Genomic DNA, 13,295 nt, shown 5'->3' with positions numbered 1-13,295 from the left:
CACAGTTGCTGATTCCAAAAATTGCTACAAAACTACAGGAATCAAAACAATATGATACTGGTGATAAGGACAGACATAAACATCAATGGAATAGAATCGAGGGTTCAGATATAAACCCATACATCTGTGATCAATTGATTTTCTTTTTAAAAAATATTTATTTATTTATTTTTGGCTGCATCAGGTCTTAGTTGCAGCACACAGGATCTTTTGTTGTGGCGCACAGGCTTCTCTCTAGTTGTGGCGTGTTGGTGTGATCAATTGACTTTTTTTTTTTTTATGCAGTACGCGGGCCTCTCACTGTTGTGGCCTCTCCCGTTGCGGAGCACAGGCTCCGGACGCGCAGGCTCAGCAGCCATGGCTCACGGGCTCAGCCGCTCCACGGCATGTGGGATCTTCCCGGACCGGGGCACGAACCCGCGTCCCCTGCATCGGCAGGCGGACTCTCAACCACTGAGCCACCAGGGAATCCCTCAATTGACTTTTAACAGGGGTGTCAAGACTATTTAATAGGGAAAGAAGAGTTTCTTCAATACATGGCATTGGAACAACTGGACATCCACATGCAAAACAATGAAGTTCAATCCTTACCTCACACCATATACAAAACTTAACTCAAATGAATCAAAGTCTAAAATATTTGATCTAAAACTATACAACTGGGAATTCCCTGGCTGTCCAGTGGTGAGGACTCTGTTCTCTCACTGCCGGGGGCCTGGGTTCGATCCTGGTTGGGAACATAAAATCCCACAAGCTGCATGGTATGGTGGAAAAACAAGAGTCTTACAAGAAAAATAATTAAAATTAAAATAAACCTATAAAACTCTTAGAAGAAAGTGTAGGGGCAAATCTTCATGACCTTGGATTTGCAATGGTTTCCAAAGAAGGTACACAAATGACCAAGAAGCACGTGAAAGATGCCCTACGTCACTCGTCATTGGGGAATTGCGATTCGGAAGCACAGTTTCATAGAATTCTAAAATTGATCTAACAATTTGATGAAGTTTTCATTAGTCTCCTAACAGTATCTTTCTGTAAACCTTGACAAGTAGATCCTAGAATTTATATGGAAATGCAGAGGGTCAAAAATTGCTAAAACACTCTTGAAGAAAAACAAGGTGAACAGATTTGATCTGTCAGCTATGAAGACTTATAAAAGTACCGTAACTAAGATAGTGAAGTAGTTGAGGCATTGTGGCTAAGACAGTATGAAGGATGACAAAATCAGGCTGATGGCATATAACAGGGAGTGTGGACCTAGACCTAAGTGCACATAGATGGTTGGTTCACAGTTACAATGACATTGAAGGGCAGTGGAGAAATATGGTCTTTCAGTAACTAATGCTGGACAACTGGACAGCCGCATAGAAAAAATGAAACTTAGTCACTGCCTAACACCATGTGCAACATAAATTCCAGATCTATATTCGGAACATAAAATAATGACGCTTTGGGAGGTAATATATGGGGTTATCGCCCATATATTATGTTGTTATCTTAATTAAGCAGGAGACAAGAAATAGGAAAGCACTGTAAGTTTCACCATATTAAGAACGTTGTCTCCCTGTGTCCACCAGCCCTAAACTATTTACAACTTTTTCTCAATCCTGGCCAGTTTCCTGCTTTGAAAGACCCTTCTTAGAGCAATTGCGCCCTTATCCCAAAGCCTGATAACGACACCCCTTGAGCCATTCTCAGCCCACGCTCTTTCTGGCTTGCGTTTGTTAACTCAGATTCGTTTGATCAACGGGCTCCCTTGGCGACGATCTCTGTAGGGTCCTCGACAATTGACAGTCCTTAACTTTTTGAGATATATGCTGAAATCCTTACAGGTAAAATGATACAAGTTCTGAAAACTGCTCCAAAATTAATTTGAAAAAAATAGAGAAAATCAACAGGGATAGATAAGATTTATCATAAATTGTTGAAGCTGAGTAACGGTACATGGGCGTTTGTCTACTTTTGTATGTTTATAATTCTCTATAATAAAAAAATTATTTTTTTTCTGGTCCTTAAGAGGAGATGTTCATTAAGGCCACAGAAAGGCTGCACTCTGTTACCGTGGGTCCCAGGCTCACAACGTGAAAGCATCCAGCCAAACATAACTTAAGTCACACTGGAGTTTGCAGTTCTGTGGAAGGCAGGGAAGAGCAGTGTGGTCAGAGATTTGAGAGAAATAATTCTTTTCAATACCTTCCTAGGACACTCCTAATGTAGAACTAAGAGTAGATACAATTAACTTAAACTTGACATTTAAATCTTGGTTAAAACAAACAAACAAAAAAAGAGTAGAGAATATTTTCTGTGCTTTAGTATTCAGAGAATAAAACTGTGTCACAGTGAGAGAAATTCTTCTGCTTCGAAAACGCTCCCTCCTATGTTCTACCGTGAAAAAATAAAGCTGCGGGGCTTCCCTGGTGGCACAGTGGTTGGGAATCCGCCTGCCGATGCAGGGGACGCGGGTTCGTGCCCCGTTCCGGGAGGATCCCACATGCTGCGGAGCGGCTGGGCCCGTGAGCCATGGCCGCTGAGCCTGCGCGTCCGGAGCCTGTGCTCTGCAACGGGAGAGGCCACAACAGCGAGAGGCCCGCGTACCGCAAAATAAATAAATAAATAAATAAATAAATAAAGCTGCATATTCTTCCTCAGAAACCTGAATCCTGAAACTGGCCATTATGAGGATCCCACACACAGAGTGATGTCCGATTAGAGGCTTCAAATAGCTATTCACATACGTTGACTGTTTTCTGTGCGTTTGTAATGAGGACCCAGCCAGGGTTGATGTCCTGGAAATCCCTGGGGCTCTCCCTGAAATCTGTGGGTTGAACGTGGCGTTTAGTCATGTAGCTTGTGTTGTGTGTTTCAGAGTAGGGTCCAAACCAGGCAAGGTGTGAGCGGACCCGTCCATTCCTGCTCCAGTTCCCATCAGGGTCCGGTCCTCGTTACCCGTCGCATTTCAGCATGAAACGCTGAGGCAGCCACACGTGGGTGTGGAGGACACAGGCCAGGACCGTCTCTGGAGAGATTCTGAGCGGCAGAGACAACTGGCGACAGCCATGCAGGCGTGATGGAGGCAGCGAGTCACAAAATCCTCTGTGCCGTGCACATGCAGGACACAGCCCGCCTATCCTTGCCTCGGTTCCATCCGGGTCTGTCCTTCTATGCTAGTGACTGCTGGGGACCTCGAGCAGGTGCGACTGAAGTCGCTCAGGGCAGTGGATGTGACCACAAAGGGCAGCAGGAGGGGGTTCTTTGGGGTGATGGACTTGCTCTGTATCCTGATTATGGTGGTGGCTACACAGATCCATACATGTGTTGAAATTCATTTTTTACAGTATGTTAATTTTTTAGAAGTCAATTTTACTGCATGCAAAAAAATTTTTTTAATAGGAAGATCTTTCCTATGAAGATCTGCCTGTTCACTTAAGTGTTTGAGGTGCTAAGACATCTGACTGGTTAAACGACTACTCACAATTTTGAGTGTTCTCATGAATGTCATTAATCGGTCAATGTTGTTAAAGTTTAGCGGTTTTAATTTGCCAAATTTGTGCAAGAAGAGGCCGCAGCAGCTGTTGCAAATACATGTACAGAAAACAACAATGAGATACACACGCCCTGGTGTGAATGCAAAACGGTGCGGCCACTTTGGAAGACAGTCTGCTGCTTTCCTATAAAGCAAACCATAACCTTACCATGGGATCCAGCAATCACGGTCCTTGGTGTTTACCCAAAGGAGCTGAAAACTTGTTTCCACACAGAAACCTGCACACAGATGTTCACAGCAGCTTTATTCATAATTGTCAAAACTTGGAAGCAACAAAGATGTCCTTTAATAGGTGAGTGGATAAATAAACTGTGGTCCATTGGACAATGAAATATTATTCAGCACTAAAAAGGAATGAGCTATTAGGCCATGACAAGCCATGGAGGAACCTTAAATGCATATAAGTAAGTGAAAGGAGCCAATAAGAAAAGGCCACAGACTGTATGCTTCCAACCTTATGACATTCTGGAAAAGGTAAAACTATGGAGACAGTGAAAAGATCAGGGGTTGATGAAGGAGGGGTGAACAGGTGGCGAGCAGGGGATTTTTAGGGCAGGGCCCTGGGTGGTACTGTCTATAATAGCAGACTCGTGTCAAAACCCACAGAACGTACAACACCCAGGTGAATCGTACTGTAAATCATGGGTTTAGTTAATAATAATGTACAATACTGGTTCATCAATTGTAACGAATGTCCCAAACTAATGCCTGGTGCTGGGGAGGCTGGGCACGTGCGTGTGTGAGCTCCTGTACTTTCAGCTCCATTCTTCCCTAACCCTAAAACTGCTCTAAAGAGAGTCTACTAATTATCTTTAAAATGCATATAAAGTTTAACACAAGAACTACTGGCTTATAAGAAGTCCCCTTACTCGATCTGTGATTTACGTGTAAGGGTTTCATGGGTGCTGGTTGTAAAAGGCCCGAAGCAGGCTCAGGTCTCCCGCCTCCAAAAATGCACCCAAAGGCCAAGGCGCCCCAGGCCCGGGTCTTGCGCGGCATCAGCCCCCGCCCCCCGCCCCCGGCCCACCTGCCCGCCGCTCCCCCGCCGCCCCGCGCCCGGCGACTGGGAAAGGTCACTGCACGGGCCGACACCCCACAGGTCCCGCCCGCCGCCCCCGCGGGGGTCCCCTTGTCCCCGGGCGCCTGACCCCAGCGGGCCCGCCGAGGGGCGCCGCCGCGGCGGTGGGGGCTGGCGGGCGGCCGGGGCGACAGCTGGGGGGGCGGCCCTGACCTTCCCGCGCGATCGATGGGGCGCGGCTCGGGCGGCGCGGAGCCGGGGCGGCGCTGACCCCCGCCCGCCCCGCTCCCGCTCCCGGGCGCCGCTATAAAGGGGCCGCGGCCCGACGGCCGCTCAGCCCCCGCCCGGCGCCCACCATGGCCACTCGGGCCCTGCTGCTGCTGCTACTGCTGCTGCCGCCGCCGCTGCTCCGGGGCTGCGCCGCGCGCCCCGCGCCCCCCAGGTGAGCCCGCGGCCCCGGGCCCCGCGCCCGCCCGCCCGCCCCCACCCCGCCCCGGGCCTGACCCCCTGACCCCACCCGGCCCCCTCCGCGTCCCCTCCGCAGGGCCCCGCGACACTCGGACGGGACTTTCACCAGCGAGCTCAGCCGCCTGCGGGAGAGCGCGCGGCTGCAGCGGTTGCTGCAGGGCCTGGTGGGGAAGCGCAGGTGAGGGGCGGCGGGATGGGGGTGGACCTGCCAGGGGGCTCCCCAACTCCAGACTAATTCTGACTTGGGGTGGGGAGCAGCGAGCAGGACACAGAGAACAGCACAGCCTGGACCAACTCTGCGGAGGGCCACCTCTGCCTGCTGTGGTCCGACGCGCCCACCCTGCAGGCCTGGTGAGCACCAGCCCCATCCCCCCATCCCCCATCCCCTGCCCCATAGCCTCTCTCCCTGGGGCACCCCAGGTCCCGGGTACAACTGGACACAGCAATGGCCCAGGGGTCTGGGAGGGTGAAACTGTCAGCGCTGGTGACCAGAGAAGGCCCAGTTTCGCCGGGTGGGCAGCGGTCTCCAGCACCAAGACCCCAACCCCTAACCTGGCTGTCTCTGCAGGATGCCCCTGAGGCCCCCCGAGGATCAGGCCTGGTCTCCCCAGATGCCTCTTGGACTGAGGGCTGGGGTCATGGTGTCAGAGCCGGCCATCCCTGCTGCTGAGGGGACCCAGATGAGGCCCTGAGGAAGAAGGAACCTCCCAAGGGGAGCCTGGACAGGGGAGGGGGGCGGAGGAGGGGGGGTTGCAGTTGGCACCAATAAAGGAGCAATTCAGACCCTGGCCCTGTGAGCCCGCTCTGTGCGCCGTCTGGGTACCATCGAGGAAGCTGCTGCAGGGCACGGCTGCCAGAGGGAAGGAGAGACCCATCCTCGGGATTCTAGGACCGTGGCTATGCCCAGCTGCCCTTTCAACCTGGGAAGCCAGCGGGGAGCCTCATATTTCCGCTTCCTTATCTCCTGCCCCATCCACTGAGCTCCCTGGAAGCCGCCCGGCACCTCTGGTATCCACACAGCAAACATTCAGGGGCTCTGGGAGATGTCCCAGAGATCCTGCCCCGGGGGGCAGTGGTGAGGGGGCAAGGAGGCTCGGCCAAGCAGGAAGAGGCGACAGGCAGGACCCAGGAGGCCACTCCCCAGTGAAAGGACCTGAGCATGAGTCCTGGCTCCCGGTCCAGGCATGCAGTCTGGATGGGTGGCTTGACCTCGCGGGGCCTGTGGAGCAGGGCCGGTGATGACACCCCAAGTGCCAGGCTGCAGGAGGCCTTGTAGGACCACAGGCTCAGGGTTGCTCTGCGAAGGTGTTTCAGGTGCGCGTGGCCTGGGGCCTGGAGGTGCGAAGGGCTCCACCCGACCCATCACAGCAGCCCCTCCCCCACCCAGTGTCCTCTCCCAGCTTTTGGGCTTAGGGGGCTGAGGAAAGATGGAGGTGGGGCAGTTGGGGGCCTCTGCCATGGGCCCCTCACAAGCATGCCCCTCTGTCGGGGCCCAGGGTCCCCCCCCAGCTGCCAGCTGCCCCGAAGCACTGCCATCCTTGTCACTGTGACCCCGCCCAGCCCCCTGGAAGAAGCTGGCTTGTTTCTGGGACAGGCAGGGGAGTCCCTAGGACACATATAACCTTTCCCTTCCAGACCTGTCCCCTAAACTCGGGGACAGGCGGTGGGCCCGGAGGGGAACACCTGTGGCCTGAGCCTGAACCTCCCGGACCACCTTAGGAGCTGTGCCCACGAGGGTTCTGGCAGAAGGGCCCAGCAGAGGGGCGTCCCAGGTTGGGGGGCAAGTACAGCAAACACAGAGGCCCACCCCAGCCCCAGCCCGCCCAGGCCCCCAGTGCCCGCCCACCAGCTCTGGGTTCCTCTGTCTTGGGGTCTGTGGGTTGAGCCCCTGTCAGCCCCTGCATGTGGCCCGGTTCCAGCCGCGTAACCACCTGGTCTGCCCCTCCTGGCAGCCGGCGAGGCCTGGCCGGCGGCCAGCGGGGGCCCCCTTGGTGGAGGCCAGTCCTGTGGTTGGTTGGCGGCAGTCGTTGTAAAGGATCATAAAGTGGGGCGGCGCCTGGCAGGGGCGAAGGTCGCCCAGGCAGAGACTGCGCCAGCAACACAGCCGCTCAGAGGGTCCCAGACGCCAGACGGGCCCACAGCCTCCCCCGGGGCCGCCCACCTGCCGAGATGGTGACTTGGGCCCTACTGCTTCCTCTGCTCGTGGCCGTGGCCCAGGCCCAGGGTACTGGGGGCAGTGGCAGAGGGGCGGGGCGGCAGGCAGGGTGCTGGCAGGCACCGACCCTTCCTCTCCAACTTCCAGTCTGCTCTGTGGAAAAGACCTCCTTCGAAGTCGGTGAGAACACGAGTCCCGGGCAGCTACTCCTCAACATCACCGTCCCTGAGGGCCAGCAGGTGACCCTCGGACCCTCGTCCACCCGTTTCGCATTTCGGATCCAGGGGACTCAGCTGTTTCTCAATGTGACCCCGGACTACGAGGTATGGATGGCGGGCCCAGGGCTGGCTGTGCCCATGGGGTCAGCGGGGGTGGCCGACCCTCCATGGGACCCAGGCGGCCACCCACACTCCTCCCCAGAGAAGGGCTCTCTGGGGCTCTTTGGGTCTCAGTTTGCCCAGGGGGCCTCTCGGGCCCCCAGGCTTGGCTGAGGGCTGGCCCTGAGGGGGTGGGGCCCTCGGGGGACGAAGCTGCCTGGGCCCCGCCGCCCTCTGGACTCAGCATGGATGACAGGGACCCTGGGCCAGCACCTGCTGCTCTCGCTCTGTCTCCTCACCTGTGGAATGGGGCGGGGGTTGGGCCAGCTGCCCAGATGATTCCCACACCTGCCCGCCCCCGCAGGAGAACTCAATGCTGGAAGCAGTCCTGGAGTGCAAGAGGGATGACACTGTGGTGAGTCTGCCCCCCAGAACCCCTCCGGCATCCCCACATCCCCACCCTCCCCGTGATGTCAGAGGGCTCCGGCTTGGACCTCTGTGCCCTGCTCTGCCTGGCCCACGGTCACTCCCTGGCGACCTCACCCAGTGGTGTGTTTCAAGTGTCACCTCTGTGCCAGCAACGCCCACACTTCCCCCAGCCCAGACTGTGCCTCGAGCCGCAGACTCACAAACCCGGCCCCGGATGGACATCACACCCCACAGACACCCCCACCCTGAGATCCAAGGCCCCCCCAAAGGCGCCTCGCCCTGCCAGCTCAGTCCTCACTTCCCCCTCCCCACGCCGGTCCTCCAGCAAATCTGCCGGCTGACTGGGCCTGACACCAGCATCTTCTGCTGGTCCATCTGTTCCCCTCTTGGCCCCGCCCACCCCAGTCCACTCTCTGAATGGCAGGGGAACGATACTATCCGGTAAAGCAAGCAGCGGTCCCTGCCCTCCCAAATAAAGCGAATAAAGGCCCAGCGGCACGCCGCGCCCCCAGCCCCCCACCCCGGCTGCTCCCTGTCACCTCCTCGGAGAGGCGCCCGCCTCCCTGGCCCCTCGCACCAGTCAGCTGTGTGGTCTCCCTGAGCCCCGTGGGTGCCCCCCGCCCAACGCCACAGCACACCACCCGCAAATACCTCAGGATGAGCCTCTAGCGGACAAGGCCGCTTCTTCTTAACGGAAAGGCAGGGGATCCTCGCCAGCGCAGCATCCAACGCCCACACCCCCCAGCTCCAGAGCAGTCTTTCACAGCGTCCTGCCAGCAAGGTCCACCCAATGCAGCTGGTTGATGTTTTTCTCACGTCTCTTTCAACATATGGTGTCCTGACTTTCCGTGAGACTTATGCTTGAAGAAATTCGATTGTTTTGCCGTTTTCCTCATTTGGGGTTTTGCTGGTTGCGCCCCCAGTGCCTGCGTTATTTTTCTCCAGGGCATTCGCACCTTCTGTGCTTTAAAAAAATTGCTTTCTGTTCCTTGTCTGTAACGCCTGCTGGAGCGGGAGCCCCAGGCAGAGAGCTGTCTTGGGAACTGTACCCCAGCGCCTAGAATGAGCTCACGCCGCTGGGCCGGGGACCCTCCTCCCTCCCCCAGGTGACCAGCCTGAGGGTGTTTGTGTCAGTGCTGGATGTCAACGACAACCCGCCCAGGTTCCCCTTTGTAGTCAAGGTCCAAAGGGTGCCGGAGGTGAGTGGAAGGGAGCAGCAGTTCACACCACCTGGGGCATCTGGCGCCTGGGATGGGGGGCAGAGGGCTAGTGGCTGGGGGTCTCACCCTGGGGACACGGGCGTGGCCAGACCGACCCCCCTCCGTACCCCAGGACACTAAAGTGAATGCCGTCGTCATCCCCGAGACAGAGCTGAAGGCCCAGGACCTCGACAAAGATGACATCCTGTTCTACACCCTCCAGGAAGTGACCCCGGTCAGTGCCCCCAGCCCTCCCCTTTGGGTATCCCCACCTCTGCGCATCCTCCCGGGGTCCCAGGCTGAGTCCCCCACCTCCCCAGGGTGCCAGCGGCTTCTTCTCTTTGGTGGGCGCGAACCGCCCAGAGCTGCGGCTGGACCGGTCACTGGACTTCGACAGGTGGCCGAATATGACCTTCCAACTGCTGGTCCGGGTGAGCAGGCCACTCCCGCCCTCATCCCGGACGCCCACGGCCCCACCCGAGCCGCTCCAGCCACAGGCCCCCAGGCCTGACGGCAGGGCTGCGGTGCTGCAGGACACGCGAGAGGAGAACACGGAGCCCAGCCACACGGCCACAGCCACCTTGGTCCTGGAGGTGCAGCCCGCCGACCTGCGGGCCCCCTGGTTCCTGCCCTGCACATACTCTGACGGTTTTGTCTGCGTCGAAGCCCAGTACCACGGGGCTGTGCCCACAGGCCACACACTGGTACGGGGGCCGTGAAGGACCAGGGCAGCATGAGCACGGGCCTGGCTGCCATGGGGTCAGAGTGGGTTGTGATTTTCAAGCAAATGTGAACGATTTTTCGTAAACCAATCTTGCCCCACCCCGTGGTGGCAAGTGGGACACAGGGCCTCTGAAATTCAAATGAGGAAACAGGGTCCAGCTGTCCTCAGGGCAGAGCCAGCCAGGCCCCTGGGACCCAGTCCCTCACCCCAGGGACCGACCTGGGTCCCTGACTGCCCCCTGGGGCTACTCCAGATCTCCCTGAGGGGAGCGGGAGGGGCACCAGTTCCACGGCGTACCCTCCCCTCCGTGTTCCCGCAGTCAGGACCCCTCATCCTGCATCCTGGGCCCATCTACGCTGTGGACGGGGACCGGGGCATCCATCAGCCCATTGTGTACAGCATCATCAGGGGTGAGTGGGCACCAGCCCCCAACTTCTCTCTCCATGCAACACCCTGACCCCGTCCCCACATGGGCAGAACCAGCTGTGACACTGGGACTTCAGGCCTCCAGAGGGGACTGCAGCCAAACCCTCCCGCCGTCCTCCCAGGAAACGAGGATGGCTCGTTCTCCATTGATGCCAACACAGGCAACCTCACCATGACCAAGAGCATCCCCAGCCCCAAGACCTTCCTTCTGCTGGTCAAGGTGGGTGCCCGCACAGGGCCAGGTCTCCACGGGCCCTTCCTGGGCCCCTGGCTACAGGGCTCACCCCTCAAGGACCTGCTGGTCACTGCGGCCTCTCCAACCCCCAGGGCGAGCAGGCGGATCACGCCAGGTACTCGGTGACCCAGGTCACAGTGGAGGCCCAGGCCGCCAGCGGGAGCCCGCCCCGCTTCCCCCAGAGCCTGTACCGTGGCACCGTGGCGCTCGGCTCTGGGGTGGGCGTGGTCATCAAGGATGCAGCTGCCCCCTCCCAGCCTCTGAGGATCCGGGCCCAGGATCCTGAGTTCCCAGTAGGCACCGCCTGGTCCCTGGGTCTGCCCGGCCTCCTGCGTTGGGGGGGTTGGAGCGGTCTGGGGAGCAGCCTGGGCTCAGGACTCACTGGGGCCACGTCCAGGACCTCAACTCGGCCATCACGTATCGGGTCACCAACAACTCTAACTTCAGAATGGACGGGGAGGCCATGCTGACTGGCGCTTCACTGGTGCACGCCGGGGTCTTCTATGCAGAGGTGAGAGGCGGGCAGTATCTCCGAGGGCCAGGGGTCAAGCTGGAGCCCAGGAGGGACAAGCCCCCTTCCTGCCCAGGTTGAGGCCAGGAACACGGTGACCTCAGGCACAGCGACCACGGTCGTGGAGGTTCAAGTCTCAGAACAGGAACCCGCCCCCACAGGTGAGCCTCCCAGGGACCCCGGGTCGACTCAGGGAGGGCTTCTTGCTAGGGGGAGTGGCGAGCCTGAGCCCTGGCCCTGGCCCCAGGCCCCCCCACGTCCCCAGAGACAGCAGGAACAACCAGAGCCTCCAGCGGCACCACGTCGGAAGCCCCTCGGCCCCCTGAGCCCTCTTGGGGGTCCTCCACGACCAGCTCTGGTGGGGACAGCAGCCCACACCCCTCCTCAGGCACAACTCTGAGGCCTCCGGCCTCCTCCATGCCTGGGGGGCCCCCCAGTGCGGGAACCAGCCCCTCCTTGCCATCAGCCTCACCCAGTGGGGGCTCAGCACAGACCTCAAAGCCAGGAACCTCTCTGCCAACGTCCCCTGGACCCAGCAGGACCCCCCGGCCTACAGGTAGCACCACCATTTACCCTAGTTACCCTCATGCTCTCTGACTCAGGACTCTGGGCGGTCGCTGTGGGGTAGGGTCTACCCCAGGTCGGCCCAGCACGACCATGGGGACCACGAAACCCCAAGGGGGGTCTGGCAAAGAGACAGGTCCTGGGGGGCCCCAGGAGGTAAGCTAGGGAAGATGTGTGGAGGGTAGGGCAGAGGCCAGACTTAGGATCCAGCGACACCCCCAATTCCCAGGGCCATTCAGCCCACGGGCCCCGTGCTACCCTCAGCTCCCTGTCTGGCATGTTGGCCCCCTACCACCCACCTGGAACTGGTGGGCACTGAACCCCTCCCCGCTCCCAGTAGCCCGGCCTATCGGGGCTCCCTGGTGGGGGTCAGTGGCGCCCACTCCTCCAAACATCATCTCCGGTGGCCAGCCCTAGCCTGCTCTTCGGGTGTCCCGAGCTTGCCCCAGGCTGGCCCGGGAGTGCTTGCGGTGGGACAGCAAGTGGGCAGCGGTGTTGCCAGCAGGGACGTCTGGGACCTATGCAAGACGCGTTGAGGACCTGCGCTTCTCGGTGGTGGATATGGCGGCGCTGGGCGGGGCGCTGAGCGCGCTGTTCCTTCTGGCTCTCATCGCCCTCATAGTCCTCGTCCACAAGCACTACGGCCACCGACTCAAGTGCTGCTGTGGCAAAGCGCTGGTGAGGCCCTCGGGGTGGGGGAAAGGACAGGAGAGAGGACGGGGGGCGGTGGAGAAGCGGCAGGATGGAGAGAGAGGCAGCGTGGAGGCCAGGAGTCCATCCGGGCGATGCAGGGCAGAGGTGAGGAGGGACGGGGCGTACACACCATAGCCCACAGATGGGGGGAAGGGCAGAGAGAGGCAGAGCGTCTAGCCGCCTGTCTCTGGGGGAACAGGGGTGGTCTGAGCCCAGGCCTGGTCTGGTTGATTGCTGGTTCCCGCCTGCCCCCCAGGAGCCCCAGCCCCAAGGCTTTGACAACCAGGCCTTCCTCAACAACCCCGACGAGGCCAGCTGGGCACCGGCTCCTAGCCCCTCATCCAGTCCCGTCCCGCCGGCTCCCCCAGAGCCTGCACCCCCAGAACCCAAGCCCCCCAGCCTGGAGACCCTCCGCCGAGTCGCCGAGTCCCCTACGGTAGCCCTGGATGGGGACGGCCCGGCTGCTGTGAGGTCCATCCTGACCAAGGAGCGGCGGCCTGAGGGTGGCTACAAGGCGGTGTGGTTCGGCGAGGACATCGGGGCCGAGGCCGACGTGGTGGTCCTCAACACGCCTGCCTCGGAAGTGGACGGTGCTGGCGACGAGGGCAGCGAGGGCAGCGGCGACGAGGGCGCAGAGGCGGGCCTGCGCGGGGGTGCCCAGGACGCGCCTCGCTCTGACTCCATCTACCTCTAGTGTGGCCGCCCCTCCTCTCCCGACGAGTCTGGATCACTGGAGTCGGCTTGCTGGCTCTCCCCCCACTCCATTGCGCAGAATAAAGTGACATTTTCGGATCTGCTGGGACGCGTGGGGTCTGCCCCAAGGGGCTGCCAGTGGGGGTTGTCAGGACGTGGTCCATTTGCTCCCGCCCTGCACTGAGTCCTCCTCAGAGGGACCGCCAGGGGCGCCGTGGGGGCGGAGAGGGGTGGGCGGGGTCGTTCCCTGCCCAGAGCACTGGGTGCTGTTTCCCGTAAACCACCTGCTGCGCCCGCGGGGCTTCCCAGGCTCGGTGCC

At 59.3% G+C, this 13,295-nt stretch overlaps 2 protein-coding genes across 2 annotated transcripts; both read left to right on the top strand.

Annotated features, from left to right (window-relative positions):
* The first annotated feature begins 4,836 nt into the window (after positions 1-4,836).
* SCT (secretin) lies at positions 4,837-6,091 on the top strand. The gene is made up of 4 exons (XM_022565393.3): positions 4,837-5,004; positions 5,107-5,208; positions 5,289-5,381; positions 5,599-6,091. The coding sequence occupies exons 1-4, from the start codon at positions 4,919-4,921 to the stop codon at positions 5,720-5,722; spliced, it is 405 nt and encodes a 134-aa protein (XP_022421101.1). The 5' UTR covers positions 4,837-4,918; the 3' UTR covers positions 5,723-6,091.
* A 676-nt stretch (positions 6,092-6,767) lies between these two features.
* Positions 6,768-12,993, top strand: CDHR5 (cadherin related family member 5). The gene is made up of 13 exons (XM_089914285.1): positions 6,768-7,508; positions 7,867-7,917; positions 9,038-9,130; positions 9,264-9,365; positions 9,451-9,834; positions 10,174-10,264; positions 10,403-10,500; positions 10,608-10,808; positions 10,913-11,026; positions 11,103-11,187; positions 11,274-11,582; positions 12,093-12,268; positions 12,540-12,993. Exons 1-13 carry the CDS (start codon positions 7,200-7,202, stop codon positions 12,975-12,977), a joined length of 2,451 nt encoding a protein of 816 aa, XP_089770411.1. The 5' UTR covers positions 6,768-7,199; the 3' UTR covers positions 12,978-12,993.
* Positions 12,994-13,295: the final 302 nt, after the last annotated feature.

This window comes from Delphinapterus leucas, chromosome 7 (assembly GCF_059928025.1).
Source record: "Delphinapterus leucas isolate spDelLeu-1000000601 "Yukka" chromosome 7, BTC_Dleu_Yukka2, whole genome shotgun sequence".
Lineage (NCBI taxonomy): Eukaryota > Metazoa > Chordata > Mammalia > Artiodactyla > Monodontidae > Delphinapterus > Delphinapterus leucas.
This window is presented reverse-complemented; position numbering and strand designations above follow the sequence as displayed.